General features: G+C 47.9%; 1 protein-coding gene across 3 annotated transcripts in view; it reads left to right on the forward strand.

Moving 5' to 3' along the window:
* Positions 1–475: 475 nt before the first annotated feature.
* Positions 476–14,856, forward strand: part of HMGA1 (high mobility group AT-hook 1) — a 184,994-nt gene continuing 170,613 nt past the window's right edge. For 2 of the 3 annotated variants that reach the window (XM_063954860.1, XM_063954866.1), the window contains exon 1: positions 689–771. In XM_063954860.1, the coding sequence (XP_063810930.1) occupies positions 713–771 (59 nt within the window). In that variant the 5' untranslated portion in view covers positions 689–712. Of the gene's footprint in view, positions 668–688; positions 772–14,856 lie in introns of those variants that run through there. The other variant, XM_063954867.1, reaches the window with a different exon arrangement.

The raw sequence follows: 14,856 nt of genomic DNA on the forward strand, positions 1-14,856 counted from the left end.
TATCTCTCTTGTGATTCTGTGAGGAGACCTGGAAAACATGCACTGTGTGGGGTCCTGAGGACCGAGTTTGAGAACCTGTGACCTAGAGGTACATCCCATACTTGCCTACCTGACCCTCTCCATGAGGGAGAAAATGCTCTGTTCCTGGACTTTCCAGGTAATGTATGATTGCCATCACCTGTGGTGAGCTAGTTAATTGATAAGAAAGCTGTTTCACCACAGGTGATGGCAATGTACTACATTCCCTGCACAAATCACCCACAAAACCAATCTGTGGCATTTTCCACTATCACCAGTGTAAGAAAGAGGTGTGGCCACATACATCTCTGGGTGAGAGTGACGTGGGAAATCCCCCTCCTGCCATCCACACCTGCAATACACGTCTGCAGCATAATCCCGACGGTTACTAATATGCCAGGTGCAAATTTGTGACAATTATAACATGGTGGTATTTGCACTACAGCATGACAGGACTACGCCTTTCCTCCCTATGCATTGTGTAACCCCTCCCAGCAGATGACATCGCCGGGACACTGACACGCCCTCTCAAGCCTTTAATCTGGGTTGATAGCATAAATATAGGCTCGGGAAGGAGTGGAGGGAACTGTCCTTTCCTACACATAAATTAGGGGTTAAGGAGCAATCAGAGTCCATTTCCTGGTGTAAGGTATGCGCTTTCATCGTTATTTTGCCAGTATTATACGAATGCTCTATGTACAGACGTGCCGTGGAGGTGACATGTAATGTTGCTGTGTACAAATGCTCATACCCGTGAGACATTTTTATTATTATCGATTGCACGCCGCGCTGTCTGTATCGACCACCGGGAAAAACGGGGGGGTTGGGAATGGAGGACATGGTGCATCTCTGCAAGTGCAGTTTTATTTTCCGTCATGTCTGTGCACCAATGTGTGTGGATAGGGGCTTTTTAAATGATTGAGGGAAATCCTGTATTGTATGTAATATCTGAAATCCTATGTGTACGTCATGGAGATCGGGTGGGTTAGGCGCGGAAGATGAATGAGTTTGCAATGCAATGCTGGGGAATGAGTTCTTGTCGCTGGCTGATTACTTGGTAAAGTCCTCCATTCTCATATTGTGACCAAACTTGCACATGGGCTTGTTGCATGTCACTCACGAAGTGGGGTTGCAAAATAGATATTGCATTGAATTGCCCACTCTAGTTTCTGAAGTGTTCCTAGTATCCGTGGAGAGTCCAGTGTCTAATATAGTGTAGCTTTGTCCCTGGAAATGTCCTTGCGTTGAATGAATTTATTTTTGGTATTGGGTAAAACCATAATGGTCTGGACTCTGGAACACCGGACCGGCTCCCTGCAGCAAATTGTCCCTGTCTGTCCCCTTCCGGGGGATGGGGGTGGTGGGGTGCATATGACGACTGTCCCTGGGGAGATGTAAAGATTACAGACTCCCTGTATGGGTTTAACCATTCTGGTTTTTACCCTATTCCCAGACCATACGGCAGGCATTACCAACCTCTGTCCGCAGGGCACTCTAAAGGTGCATGCGCACTGTGCAACGTATGCTTACAATTTTGACTATATAGTCAAAATTGTAAGGAAAGTTAGTCCATATCCCACTGTGTGTATGCAGCTTGTGATACCAATGCGCACTCTCGTGGGGTCGGTATCGCAAGACAAAATACTGTGCAGGCAAGGCAATTTTGACTATCTCGTATAAAGTATAGTATAGTCAAAATCACGGGAGGCTTTCGGTATGCTGGCTGTCGGGATCCTGGCGCGCAGCATACTGACGCCGGGATCACGACAGCCGGCATACCGACAACTATTCTCCCTCTTGGGGTGTCCACGACATCCCTGGAGGGAGAAAAAATAATGTGGCGAGCTCGCTTGGGCTCTTGCGCTCGCCCCGCTGCCGGCATGCCGATGCTTGGGATCCCAAGCATTTGTATAACATAGTAGACCGCAAAATCACACACAACCAATATGTCAAGTAAAGATACATACCTTCCAACGACTTGCACATAAAAATCGGTACAAATTCGAAAAGGTGGCGTGACTACAGGTAAAGTGGCATGGCCATGCCCCTTTTCCTACACTTTCAATGAAAGTTTGGAGAGCCAAAAATCGGTACAGACCATAAAAAAAGGTACTGTATCTGCCAAAAAGGTACAGTTGGAGGGTGTCAAATTCGGGGAGAGCCAATATCTCACTGTGTATGCACCTTAACAGTCCCAGGTTTTGGTGATAACCATACTTGAGCTCAGGTGATTTTTAATTAGTACCTCAGTTATATTTAACAATCTGTGCTGGAGCCTGGATATCGCTAAAACCAGCGCTGTTAGTGTGCCTGGAGGACCGAGGTTGGGAATGCCTTCCATATGGTGAGGCTGTGATCTGTCTCCCCGGTGACAGCTGTCAGACCCCATCCTCCGGACAGGGAAGTGCACTACATGCCCCAGAGTGGCAGCGTTTGCTGTAGGGAGCCAGTTCAGTATATTGTTCCAGGGTCTGGGCTGTTCTGGTTTTTACCCAATCCCTTTATTTTTTTCAAATGAGAATTTACTTTGTCCAGTTCCTTTTTAAATTAAATTGAATGCATTTGGCATAGTGAAAACATTTGGGCATACAGTATAAATTAAAAATTGCAGAAGTCTACATTGCTGCATAATCTTTTTTTTTTTTAATTTTTGATACCTGCTATAGTATATGTTAACAATTTCTACAAGGACAAAACTTTTTTGATAAAGCTCTGTCCTTGTGAACAGGGCTGATTCCCAATGGGGCAGATAGGACTACTCCAGGCCTACACATTAACGTTGTCCCATCGACATGATGAAAAGATTATCACCTGCCCGGCCTGCCACAGTCTGTCATAAATCATAATATTAAACTTTGTTTCTCATACATCCTAGAGGATGCTGGGGATGACATCGAGACCATGGGGTATAGACGGGATCCGCAGGAGACATGGGCACTCAAAAGATTTTTCATTGGGTGTGAACTGGCTCCTCCCTCTGCCCCTCCTCCAGACCTCCATTTTAGAAATGTGCCCAGGTCGACTGGATGCACTCTGAGGAGCTCTACTGAGTTTCTCTGAAAAGACTTATGTTAGGTTTTTTATTTTCAGGGAGATCTGCTGGCAGCAGTCTCCCTGCTTCGTGGGACTGAGGGGACAGAAGTAGGAACCAACTTCCTAAAGAGTTTCATGGCTCTGCTTCTGGCTGACAGGACACCATTAGCTCCTGAAGGGAACTGAACGCTAGCTGTGCCTAGATGCTCACTCCCACAGCACGCCATCACCCCCCTCACAGAGCCAGAAGACAGGTGAGTGTTAGAAGACAGATCTTCAATCAAGAAAGTGATGGCAAAGGTACCGCGCGGCTGGCGGGAGTGCAGCACGCCATGTTGCCCACACATACACTAGCACTGCAGGGGGCAGGCAGTCGCCCTGGGCAGCATGAAACCTATGGAAACTGGCATAAATAAGGGGCATAAGTTGCTGAGGCACAGTCCTACCCCCACCAGTATAACAAATTACCTCATAAAAGCTGAGGAGAAACACACCATTGAAGAGTGGAGCTTCCTCCTCAGTCGGCCAGCACCCTGCTCAGCGCCATTTTCTCTCTCTCCTCAGGCTGGTCCTCCTCCACTACTGAACAAGTATCAGGGTGCAAAACAGGGGAGGGGCCACAGTGAATTTGGTGCTATATAATTGTGTGATAAACATTATAAAAGCGCTGAATGTCAGTGGGCATTTTACTGGCGCTGGGTTGTGAACTGGCAAATCCTATCTGTGTCCCTCTGACAGATTTTACTGTGGGTCTGTCCTCAATAAGTCCGGGAGTGTCTGTGGTGTGTTTGTGCAGTGTGACATGTCTGTGGCAGGGAACTCTGTGGAGACATGTTAGGGACACAGAGGTGTAATATGACACCAAGAGCCTGACTGGGTGAAAAGGTTACATGATAGTGTGAATCATATCAGTAAGAGGTTGGACTGAATCTCGTACAGAAAATGAAAATCTGTTGATGTGATTTTTAATAGTTCTGCCTTTCATCCACAGGGACCTTTCTGGGTCACATACAAATTTGCACGAATAGTACAAACTGATACGACACGGACTCTGTTTCCTGTGTCGACACTAGTGATTCCAGGGGAATAGGTCCTAAGTTAGCAAAAAAGCATTCAAAACATGTTTTGGCTATAAAGGAGGTGTTATAAGTTACGAAGCCCCCTCTTTTACCACAAGGAGAGGGTTTACTTTAGTAAAGAAGTAATGTAATTTTCCCTCCACCTCAGGTCTGATTTAACCTGAAAAGAAATTTCAGATTCTCAAAAGGAATTCAGGCAGCTTACCTTTTTCCAAAAAAGTTGGGAGTCACCCCGCATTTTAGACAGGGCCCTGTCATAAAAGAGAAAAGGTGTTTCTCCCTGCGCCTGGAATGGCTTCACTTAAGGAGCCGACACACCGCAAGTGAGTGAGGTGATTTATTGATGTGACCAATGGGACACTACTCAGGCCTACCATTGTCTGTGGGTGGGTGAGTAGTGCTATTGAAAAGTGGTCAGAGAACTTGTCATTAGACATTGACACAATAGATGGAGACGAGATACTCCTAACATTAAGTCATATCAAAGACGCTGCTGCGTACGTACTAGAATCCATGAAATATATTGTTTTCTTGGGATCAAGAACCGCTACCATGGCAGGATCGGCTCGGAGGGCGTTGTGGATTTGCCAGTGGAATGCTGATGTAGATTCCAAAATAAAATATGGAGGCTCTCCCGTATAAAGGTGAGGCCTTGTTTGGTGATGGGCTGGATGCGTTCGTCTCGGCGGCTGCCGCAGGTAAGTCTACATTCTTGCCTTATGCTCCTACACCAGCGAAAAAGACACATCTCTCACATACAGTCCTTTCGGCCCAACAAATGCAAAAAGGCCAAAGGTCTCCCCTTTTTTTTTTTTTTTGCAGGAAGGGGAAAAGGAAAAAAATCCGCAGCGTCTCCCGGATCGCAGGAGCAGAAGTCCACACCTGCTTCTGCCAAATCTGCAGCATAACGCTGGGGCTCCCTTGCGGGAGTCCGCTCGGTTGGGAGCACGTCTGAAACTTTTCAGCCAAATCTGGATTCAATCTGGCCTGGACCAATGGGTCTTACAAATAGTGTACCATGGGTACAAACTAGAGTTTCAAGACGTCCCCCCATGCCGATTTTTCAAATCGACCTTGCCAGCTTCTCTTCCGGGAAGAGCGGCAGTTACAACGGCAATTCAAAAATTGTCAGGATAAGGTCATTGTCCTGGTACCCTTGGCACAGTAAGAAGAAGGTTTTTTTTTTATTCAAGCCTCTTTGTAGTTCCAAAGCCGGATGGCTCGGTCAGACCGATTTTAAACCTGAAAATTTGAATCTCTACCTGAAAAGGTTCAGGTTCAAGATGGAATCCCTGAGGGTAGTGATTTCCAGTCTGGAAGAGGGGGACTTCATGGTGTCAGTAGACATAAAAGATGCTTACTTGCATGTTCCCATTTATCCTCCTCACCAAGCTTATCTGAGATTCGCAGTACAGGATTGCCATTACCAGTTTCAGACGTTGCCGTTTGGACTCTCCACGGCACCGAGGGTATTCATCTAGGTGATGGCGGAGATGATTGTCCTCCTTCGTTAAAAAGGAGTCAATATAATTCCTTATCTGGACAATCTCCTGATAAAAGCGAGATCCAGGGAACAGTTGGTGCAGAACATCGCAGTCTCCCTGTCAATACTCCAACAACACGGTTGGCTCATGAATTTTCCAAAGTCGCAGTTGGAACCGACGACAAGATTGTCCTTTTTAGGGATGATTCTGGACACAGAAGTACGGAGAGTATTTCTTCCAGTGGAAAAGGCTCTGGAAATCCAGAAAATGGTCAAACAAATATTGAAACCAACAAACATGTTGATCCATCAATGCATTCGGTTGTTGGGGAAAATGGTAGTGGCCTACGAGGCCATACAGTTTGCCCGATTTCATGCCAGAGTATTCCAGTGGGACCTGTTGGACAAGTGGTCCAGATGCCACCTACACATACACCGGAAAATAATCCTATCCCCCCAAAACCAGGATTTCACTCCTGTGGTGGCTACACAGTTCTCGCCTACTAGAGGGACGCAGGTTTGGGATTCACGACTGGGTCCTAATAACCACGGATGCAAGTCTCCGAGGCTGGAGAGCTGTCACACAGGGGGAAAGCTTCAAAGGAAAATGGTCAAGTCAGGAAGCCTGCCTTCACATAAACGTTCTGGAATTGAGAGCCATTTACAACGGCCTTCTACAAGCGGTACATCTTCAAGATCCCGTGCAGATCCAGTTGGACAATGTAACAGCAGTCGCGAACATAAACAGGCAAGGCGGAATGAAAAGCAGAGCGGCAATGGCAGAGGTGACAAGGATTCCCCTCTGGGCAAAAAGACATGTTAGAGCTGTCAGCAATTTTCACTCTGGGAGTGGACAACTGGGAAGCAGACTTCCTCAGCATACATGATCTCCATCCAGCAGAGTGGGGCCTCCACCAAGAAGTCTTCACAGAGGTGATGAGTCTTTGGGGAGTTCCTCAAGTAGACATGATGGCATCTCGTCTAAACAAGAAGCTTCAGAGATATTGTTCCAGGTCGAGAGACCCTCAAGCAATAGCGGTGGATACACTGGTGACCCATTGGGTGTTCCGGTTGGTATATATGTTTTCCCTCCACTTCCACTGATTCCAAAAGTTCTCAAAATAATAACAAGAGTTTGAGCAATCTTCATTGCCCCAGACTGGCCAAGGAGGGCTTTGTATCCAGATCTTCAGGAGTTGCTCATAGAAGATCCTCTGCCTCTTTCCACATTAACCAACCTATTGTGGTGCCAGTTGCTACTGACACGTTCGCTGAGTCAGTCTCTAGATGTGGTTAGAGCTTTGAAGATTTAGGTCGCTAGAACAGCTCGAATACGGAAAACAGAGGTTTTGTTTTGTCCTGTATGTTCCCAACAAGATTGGGTGTCCTGCTTCCAAGCAGACTATTGCGTGCTGGATCAGAGGTACGATTCAGCAAGCTCATTCTACGGCTGGATTGCCGTTACAGATGTCGGTGAAGGCCCATTCTACTAGGAAGGTGGGCTCCTCCTGGGCGGCTGCCCGGGGGGTCTCGAGCAGCTACTTGGTCAGGGTCAAACACATTTGCTAAGTTCTACAAGTTTGACACCTTGGCCGATGAGGACCTAAAGTTTGGTCAATCGGTGCTGCAGGGTCATCCGCACTCTCCCGCCCGTACTGGAGCTTTGGTATAGACCCCATGGTCTTTATGTCGTTCCCAGCATCCTCTAGGACATATGAGTAAATAGGATTTTGATAACCTACCGGTAAATCCTTTTCTCCTAGTCCGTAGAGGATGCTGGGCGCCCTTCCCAATGCGTACCTGCAGTTTAGTTATTACAGTTACACAGGTTGTGTTATCTTGGTTTCAGCGTGTTGCTGCAATTAACACACGCCAACAGGCATGAACTATGTTGAATACCATGTGTGCGGCATGGTTGAGGGTGTGAGTTGGTAGATATCTCGCCACTAGTTAAGGAATTCCTTTCCTCAAAATGTCAGTCTTCCTGGGCACAGTTTCTACAACTGAGGTCTGGAGGAGGGGCATAGAGGGAGGAGCCAGTTCACACCTAATGAAAAGTCTTTAGAATGCCCATGTCTCCTGCGGATCCCGTCTATACCCCATAGTCTTGATGTCGTCCCCAGCATCCTCTACGGACTAGGAGAAAAGGATTTACCGGTAGGTTATCAAAATCTTTTTTTTTTTTTTTTTTTCTTCTGTTCTATTTTCCTGACAACACTGTGCAGTTTTTTCATATTTTGTGTTTACATACTTAGGGATGCACTGGCTGATATTGTAGGGGGTGTACATTCCCCCGTAGCTTTGGCCACACCTGTTTCTCACTATAGACCTTTGATAATTTTCAGCCCCAGGCCCATGTGGCCCTAAATCCCATTCTTTCCTTCTATTTAACATTTAGATTAAAATAAGTTTACATTACGTGGTCAGTAGGCATATAGAGAAGTCATCATGCACCTAGCCTTGATACGCCAGGAGCGACTGAGCTTCTCAGAGGAGTACATTTTCCGTCTTATTGGCATCTCAGACGTAGCGGAACGCCTCTCATAGTATGCTACAGACGCTGGGATGTGACTTTACCACACTTCTTAGAGGCTTATTTATCAATGAGTGATAAAACTCATTGCGTATGATAAATAGTGCTCCGGCCCATCAGCTCCTAACGGTCATGTGTTTAAAAAACAAAACAGGAGTGGCACACTATAGCACTAATTTATTTAGCACGTCTGTGACTGGACGGTTCCGTATGAAAGCCCTTGCCGCCTCATGTTCTGCGCCCAGTCACAGAATGGAGTTTTAGGTCACACGGGACCTGGCTAAATAGGGGATTCCCGCTTACTGTAAGTAACTGCCTGTTACTGACTCCACCCACTGTGCAGTGGGCGTGTACTATGCTGCCACCACCAGACTTTGTTGCCATGGCATCTGGAACCATGGTTCTTCTCTGTATGTTTAGACACGTTGTCTTACTATCCCTGTGTGTTGTTGGCGAATCCCCAATAGTCGCATGCCCAAGCACGGTAGTAGGCGGAAGGCGGAGCTTGGAGACGCTGGGTGTACCCTGGACAGCCGAAGAACGGAGCTAGGTTTTGCCTATCCCTGCAGGTCATAAAATGAAGCGGTCATCTTGAGGCAGAACATGTTTTATTCGCACAAATAGTTCTGAAAAGAACTTAAGCAATACAGCAAGATGTTTACAGTAGAGTGAAAATGGTATAATACACTCTTGAAGCTCACAGGCCTCCTCTTTTTATCACAAACCAACATACAGTACCACAGGGGGGGTAAGCCCTCCCAGTCTTACCCAACCAATCAGATTATCGCACAAAATTATAAATAAATACAAGTTGCAATTCAAGAGTTAAGAATCGGATAAAGCAGTGTTCTGTTCCTGTCATATATGCACCAAACGGGTGGTCTTCAGGTTGCCGGCTGTCGGGATCCCGGCGCACAGTGTACTGGTGCCGGAATCCCAACAGTGGCATACCGACACTTTCTCCCTCTTGGGGGTCCACGACCCCCCTGGAGGGAGAATAGATAGCGTAGCGGGCCACCATGCCCGCAACGTGGTGAGCGCAGCGAGCCCGCAAGGGGCTCATTTGCGCTCGCCACGCTGTTGGTATGCCGTCAGTCAAGCTTCCGGCGCCGGTATTCTGGTTGCCGGGAGCCCGACCGCCGGCATACCCTACTGCACGCGCACCAAACCAGTGTGCTTTTCCAAACGCAATCTGATTAACCTGTTCCTGTCTCTTTCACAAATGTAAATATAACTTGAATTTCAATTGCATTCACCCTCACCCATAGACAAAGTTCTTGTCATAAATCTACATCCTATATAATGCAGCCTAGGGAATCTTGGATCAAACTGTTACACAAAACTCACTAGTTTAAATTCGTAAAACACAATCTGATAGTAGCATCCACTTTTGTCTTTCACATCACATCTCCATGTAAAACCAGCATGGCTTATCACACAATAAGATGCTGAAAGAAAATGTTTGCCCACCAAAACCCTGCCAATTGACACCTATTCATTGCTGAAGCTAGGACAATTAACATATGACTATCTAAGCAAAAGTATCTGAAGAACAGTTGTCAAGGCCTTTTAGAAGCAAAATACCTCATACTTTTCTCAAGTGCTTTGTCCATGCAGTTCTATAACCGTGCAGTCCATCATTCTCCAACTGCAGTCATATAACATTATTAAACCTGCATTTACAGAACATGGTGCCAAGTGCAAATTCATCCCATTAAAAATGGCACCGGGGACTCTGGGTTACCCCGTGTGTGCCATGGCTGCCATTGTCCATGTGGCTAATGGGGCCACACTGTAGGGTAAGGGGGGGGGGGGTACATTTCCCCCATGGCTTTGGCCACACCTGTTTCTCACTATAGGCCTTTGTTCATTTTAACCCCCAGGCACATGTGTCCCAAAATCCCATTTTCTCTGACGTCCTAGTGGATGCTGGGGACTCCGTCAGGACCATGGGGATAGCGGCTCCGCAGGAGACAGGGCACAAAATTTAAAAGTTTGACCACTAGGTGGTGTGTACTGGCTCCTCCCCCTATGACCCTCCTCCAAGCCTCAGTTAGGTTTTTGTGCCCGTCCGAGCAGGGTGCAATCTAGGTGGCTCTCATAAAGAGCTGCTTAGAGTAAAAGTTTTGATAGTTTTATTATTTTCAGTGAGTCCTGCTGGCAACAGGCTCACTGCAACGAGGGACCTAGGGGAGAAGAAGTGAACTCGCCTGCGTGCAGGATGGATTTGCTTCTTAGGCTACTGGACACTAGCTCCAGAGGGACGATCACAGGTACAGCCTGGATGGGTCACCGGAGCCGCGCCGCCGACCCCCTTGCAGATGCCGAAGTAAGAAGAGGTCCAGAAACCGGCGGCTGAAGGCTTTTCAGTCTTCATGAGGTAGCGCACAGCACTGCAGCTGTGCGCCATTGCGCTCAGGCACACTTCACACCGGCGGTCACTGAGGGTGCAGGGCGCTGGGGGGGGCGCCCTGGGCAGCAATGTTAATACCTTTCTGGCTAAAAAGAATACATCACATATAGTCCATGAGGCTATATGGATGTATTTCACCCCTGCCAGGTCTCAGAAAAACCGGGAGAAGAGCCCGCCGGAATAGGGGGCGGGGCCTATCTCCTCAGCACACAGCGCCATTTTCCTACACAGCTCCGCTGCTAGGAAGGCTCTCCCCTGCACTGCACTACAGAAACAGGGTAAAAAACAGAGAGGGGGGGCATTTTTTGGCGATATTATATATATTTAAGCAGCTATAAGGAAACAACACTTATATAAGGTTGTTCCTATATAATTATAGCGCTTTGGTGTGTGCTGGCAAACTCTCCCTCTGTCTCCCCAAAGGGCTAGTGGGGTCCTGTCTACTATCAGAGCATTCCCTGTGTGTCTGCTGTGTGTCGGTACGTGTGTCGACATGTATGAGGACGATGTTGGTGTGGAGGCGGAGCAATTGCCGGTAATGGTGATGTCACCCCCTAGGGAGTCGACACCGGAATGGATGGCTTTGTTTATGGAATTACGTGATAATGTCAGCACGCTGCAAAACTCGGTTGACGACATGAGACGACCAGCAAACCAGTTAGTACCTGTACAGGCGTCTCAAACACCGTCAGGGGCTGTAAAACGCCCTTTGCCTCAGTCGGTCGACACAGACCCAGACACGGACACCGAATCTAGTGTCGACGGTGAAGAAACGAACGTATTTTCCAGTAGGGCCACACGTTATATGATCACGGCAATGAAGGAGGCTTTGCATATCTCTGATACTGCAAGTACCACAAAAAGGGGTATTATGTGGGGTCTGAAAAAACTACCTGTAGTTTTTCCTGAATCAGAGGAATTGAATGACGTGTGTGATGAAGCGTGGGTTACCCCTGATAAAAAACTGCTAATTTCAAAGAAGTTATTGGCGTTATACCCTTTCCCGCCAGAGGTTAGGGCGCGCTGGGAAACACCCCCTAGGGTGGACAATGCGCTCACACGTTTATCCAAACAAGTGGCGTTACCGTCTCCTGATACGGCCGCCCTCAAGGATCCAGCTGATAGGAGGCTGGAAAATACTCTAAAAAGTATATACACACATACTGGTGTTATACTGCGACCAGCAATCGCCTCAGCCTGGATGTGCAGTGCTGGGGTGGCTTGGTCGGATTCCCTGACTGAAAATATTGATACCTTGGATAGGGACAGTATTTTATTGACTATAGAGCAATTAAAGGATGCATTCCTTTATATGCGAGATGCACAGAGGGATATCTGCACTCTGGCATCAAGAGTAAGTGCGATGTCCATATCTGCCAGAAGAAGTCTATGGACACGACAGTGGTCAGGCGATGCGGATTCCAAACGGCATATGGAAGTATTGCCGTATAAAGGGGAGGAATTATTTGGGGTCTGTCTATCGGATTTGGTAGCCACGGCAACAGCCGGGAAGTCAACCTTTTTACCTCAAGTCCCCTCCCAGCAGAAAAAGACGCAGTCTTTTCAGCCGCAGTCCTTTCGTTCCTATAAGAACAAGCGAGCAAAAGGACATTCATATTTGCCCCGAGGCAAAGGAAAGGGTAAGAGACTGCAGCAAGCAGCCCCTTCCCAGGAGCAGAAGTCCTCCCCGGCTTCTGCAAAGGCCTCAGCATGACGCTGGGACCTTACAAGCGGACTCGGGGGCGGTGGGGGGTCGCCTCAAGAATTTCAGCGCACAGTGGGCTCACTCGCAGGTGGACCCCTGGATCCTGCAGGTATTATCTCAGGGTTACAGGTTGGAATTCGAGAGGTCTCCCCCTCGCCGGTTCCTAAAATCTGCTTTGCCAACGTCTCCCTCAGACAGGGTGACGGTATTGGAAGCCATTCACAAGCTGTATTCTCAGCAGGTGATAATCAAGGTACCCCTTCTACAACAGGGAAAGGGGTATTACTCCACGCTATTTGTGGTACCGAAGCCGGACGGCTCGGTAAGACCTATTCTAAATCTGAAATCTCTGAACCTGTACATACAAAAATTCAAGTTCAAGATGGAGTCACTCAGAGCAGTGATAGCGAATCTGGAAGAAGGGGATTTTATGGTGTCCTTGGACATCAAGGATGCTTACCTTCATGTCCCAATTTGCCCTTCACACCAAGGGTACCTCAGGTTCGTGGTACAAAACTGTCATTATCAGTTTCAGACGCTGCCGTTTGGATTGTCCACGGCACCCAGGGTCTTTACCAAGGTAATGGCCGAAATGATGATCCTTCTTCGAAGAGAAGGCGTATTAATTATCCCTTACTTGGACGATCTCCTGATAAGGGCAAGATCCAGAGAACAGCTGGAGGTCGGAGTAGCACTAACTCAAGTAGTGCTCCAACTGCACGGGTGGATTCTGAATTTTCCAAAATCCCAACTGATCCCGACGACACGTCTGCTGTTCCTAGGGATGATTCTGGACACTGTTCAGAAAAAGGTATTTCTTCCGGAGGAGAAAGCCAGGGAGTTATCCAAACTCGTCAGGAACCTCCTAAAACCAGGGACAGTGTCTGTGCATCAATGCACAAGAGTCCTGGAAAAAAGGGTCTCTCTGCTATGGTGGTTGCAGAGTGCTCATCTGTTAGAGGGCCGCAGATTTGGCATACAGAACTGGGTCCTAGTGACCACGAATGCCAGCCTGAGAGGCTGGGGAGCGGTCACACAAGGAAGAAACTTCCAGGGCGTGTGGTCAAGCCTGGAAACGTCTCTTCACATAAATATACTGGAACTAAGAGCAATCTACAATGCTCTAAGCCTGGCAAACCCTCTGCTTCAGGGTCAGCCGGTGTTGATCCAGTCGGACAACATCACGGCAGTCGCCCACGTAAACAGACAGGGCGGCACAAGAAGCAGGAGGGCAATGGCAGAGGCTGCAAGGATTCTTCGCTGGGCGGAAAATCATGTGATAGCACTGTCAGCAGTGTTCATCCCGGGAGTGGACAACTGGGAAGCAGACTTCCTCAGCAGACACTATCTTCACCCGGGAGAGTGGGGACTTCATCCAGAAGTCTTCCACATGATTGTAGTCCATTGGGAAAGACCAATGGTGGACATGATGGCGTCCCGCCTCAACAAAAAACTGGACAGGTATTGCGCCAGGTCAAGAGACCCTCAGGCAATAGCTGTGGATGCTCTGGTAACACCATGGGTGTACCAGTCAGTGTATGTGTTTCCTCCTCTGCCTCTCATACCCAAGGTACTGAGAATTATACGGCAAAGGGGAGTAAGAACGATACTAGTGGCTCCGGACTGGCCAAGAAGGACTTGGTACCCGGAACTTCGGGAGATGCTCACGGAAGATCCGTGGCCTCTACCTCTAAGAAGGGATCTGCTTCAGCAGGGACCGTGTCTATTCCAAGACTTACCGCGGCTGCGTTTGACGGCATGGCGGTTGAACGCCGGATCCTAAGGGAAAAAGGCATTCCGGAGGAGGTCATCCCTACCCTGGTCAAAGCCAGGAAGGAGGTGACTGCACAACATTATCACCGCATTTGGAGAAAATATGTTGCATGGTGTGAGGCCAGGAAGGCCCCGACAGAGGAATTTCAACTGGGTCGATTCCTACATTTCCTGCAAACAGGATTATCTATGGGCCTCAAATTAGGGTCCATTAAGGTTTAAATTTCGGCCCTGTCGATTTTCTTCCAGAAAGAATTGGCTTCAGTTCCTGAAGTCCAGACTTTTGTAAAAGGAGTACTACATATACAGTCCCCGGTTGTGCCCCCAGTGGCACCGTGGGATCTCAATGTAGTTTTGGATTTTCTCAAATCCCATTGGTTTGAGCCACTCAAATCGGTAGATTTGAAATATCTTACATGGAAAGTAACCATGCTACTGGCCCTGGCTTCAGCCAGGAGAGTGTCGGAATTGGCGGCTTTATCGTATAAAAGCCCATATCTAATTTTCCATTCGGACAGGGCAGAATTGAGGACGCGTCCTCATTTTCTGCCTAAGGTGGTATCAGCGTTTCACCTGAACCAGCCTATTGTGGTGCCTGCGGCTACTAGCGATTTGGAGGATTCCAAGTTGCTGGACGTTGTCAGAGCATTGAAAATACATATTTCAAGGACGGCTGGAGTCAGAAAATCTGACTCGCTGTTTATACTGTATGCACCCAACAAGCTGGGTGCTCCTGCTTCTAAGCAGACGATTGCTCGTTGGATTTGTAGCACAATTCAACTGGCACATTCTGTGGCAGGCCTGCCACAGCCTAAATCT

This window comes from Pseudophryne corroboree, chromosome 2 (genome assembly GCF_028390025.1).
Source record: "Pseudophryne corroboree isolate aPseCor3 chromosome 2, aPseCor3.hap2, whole genome shotgun sequence".
Classification (NCBI taxonomy): domain Eukaryota; kingdom Metazoa; phylum Chordata; class Amphibia; order Anura; family Myobatrachidae; genus Pseudophryne; species Pseudophryne corroboree.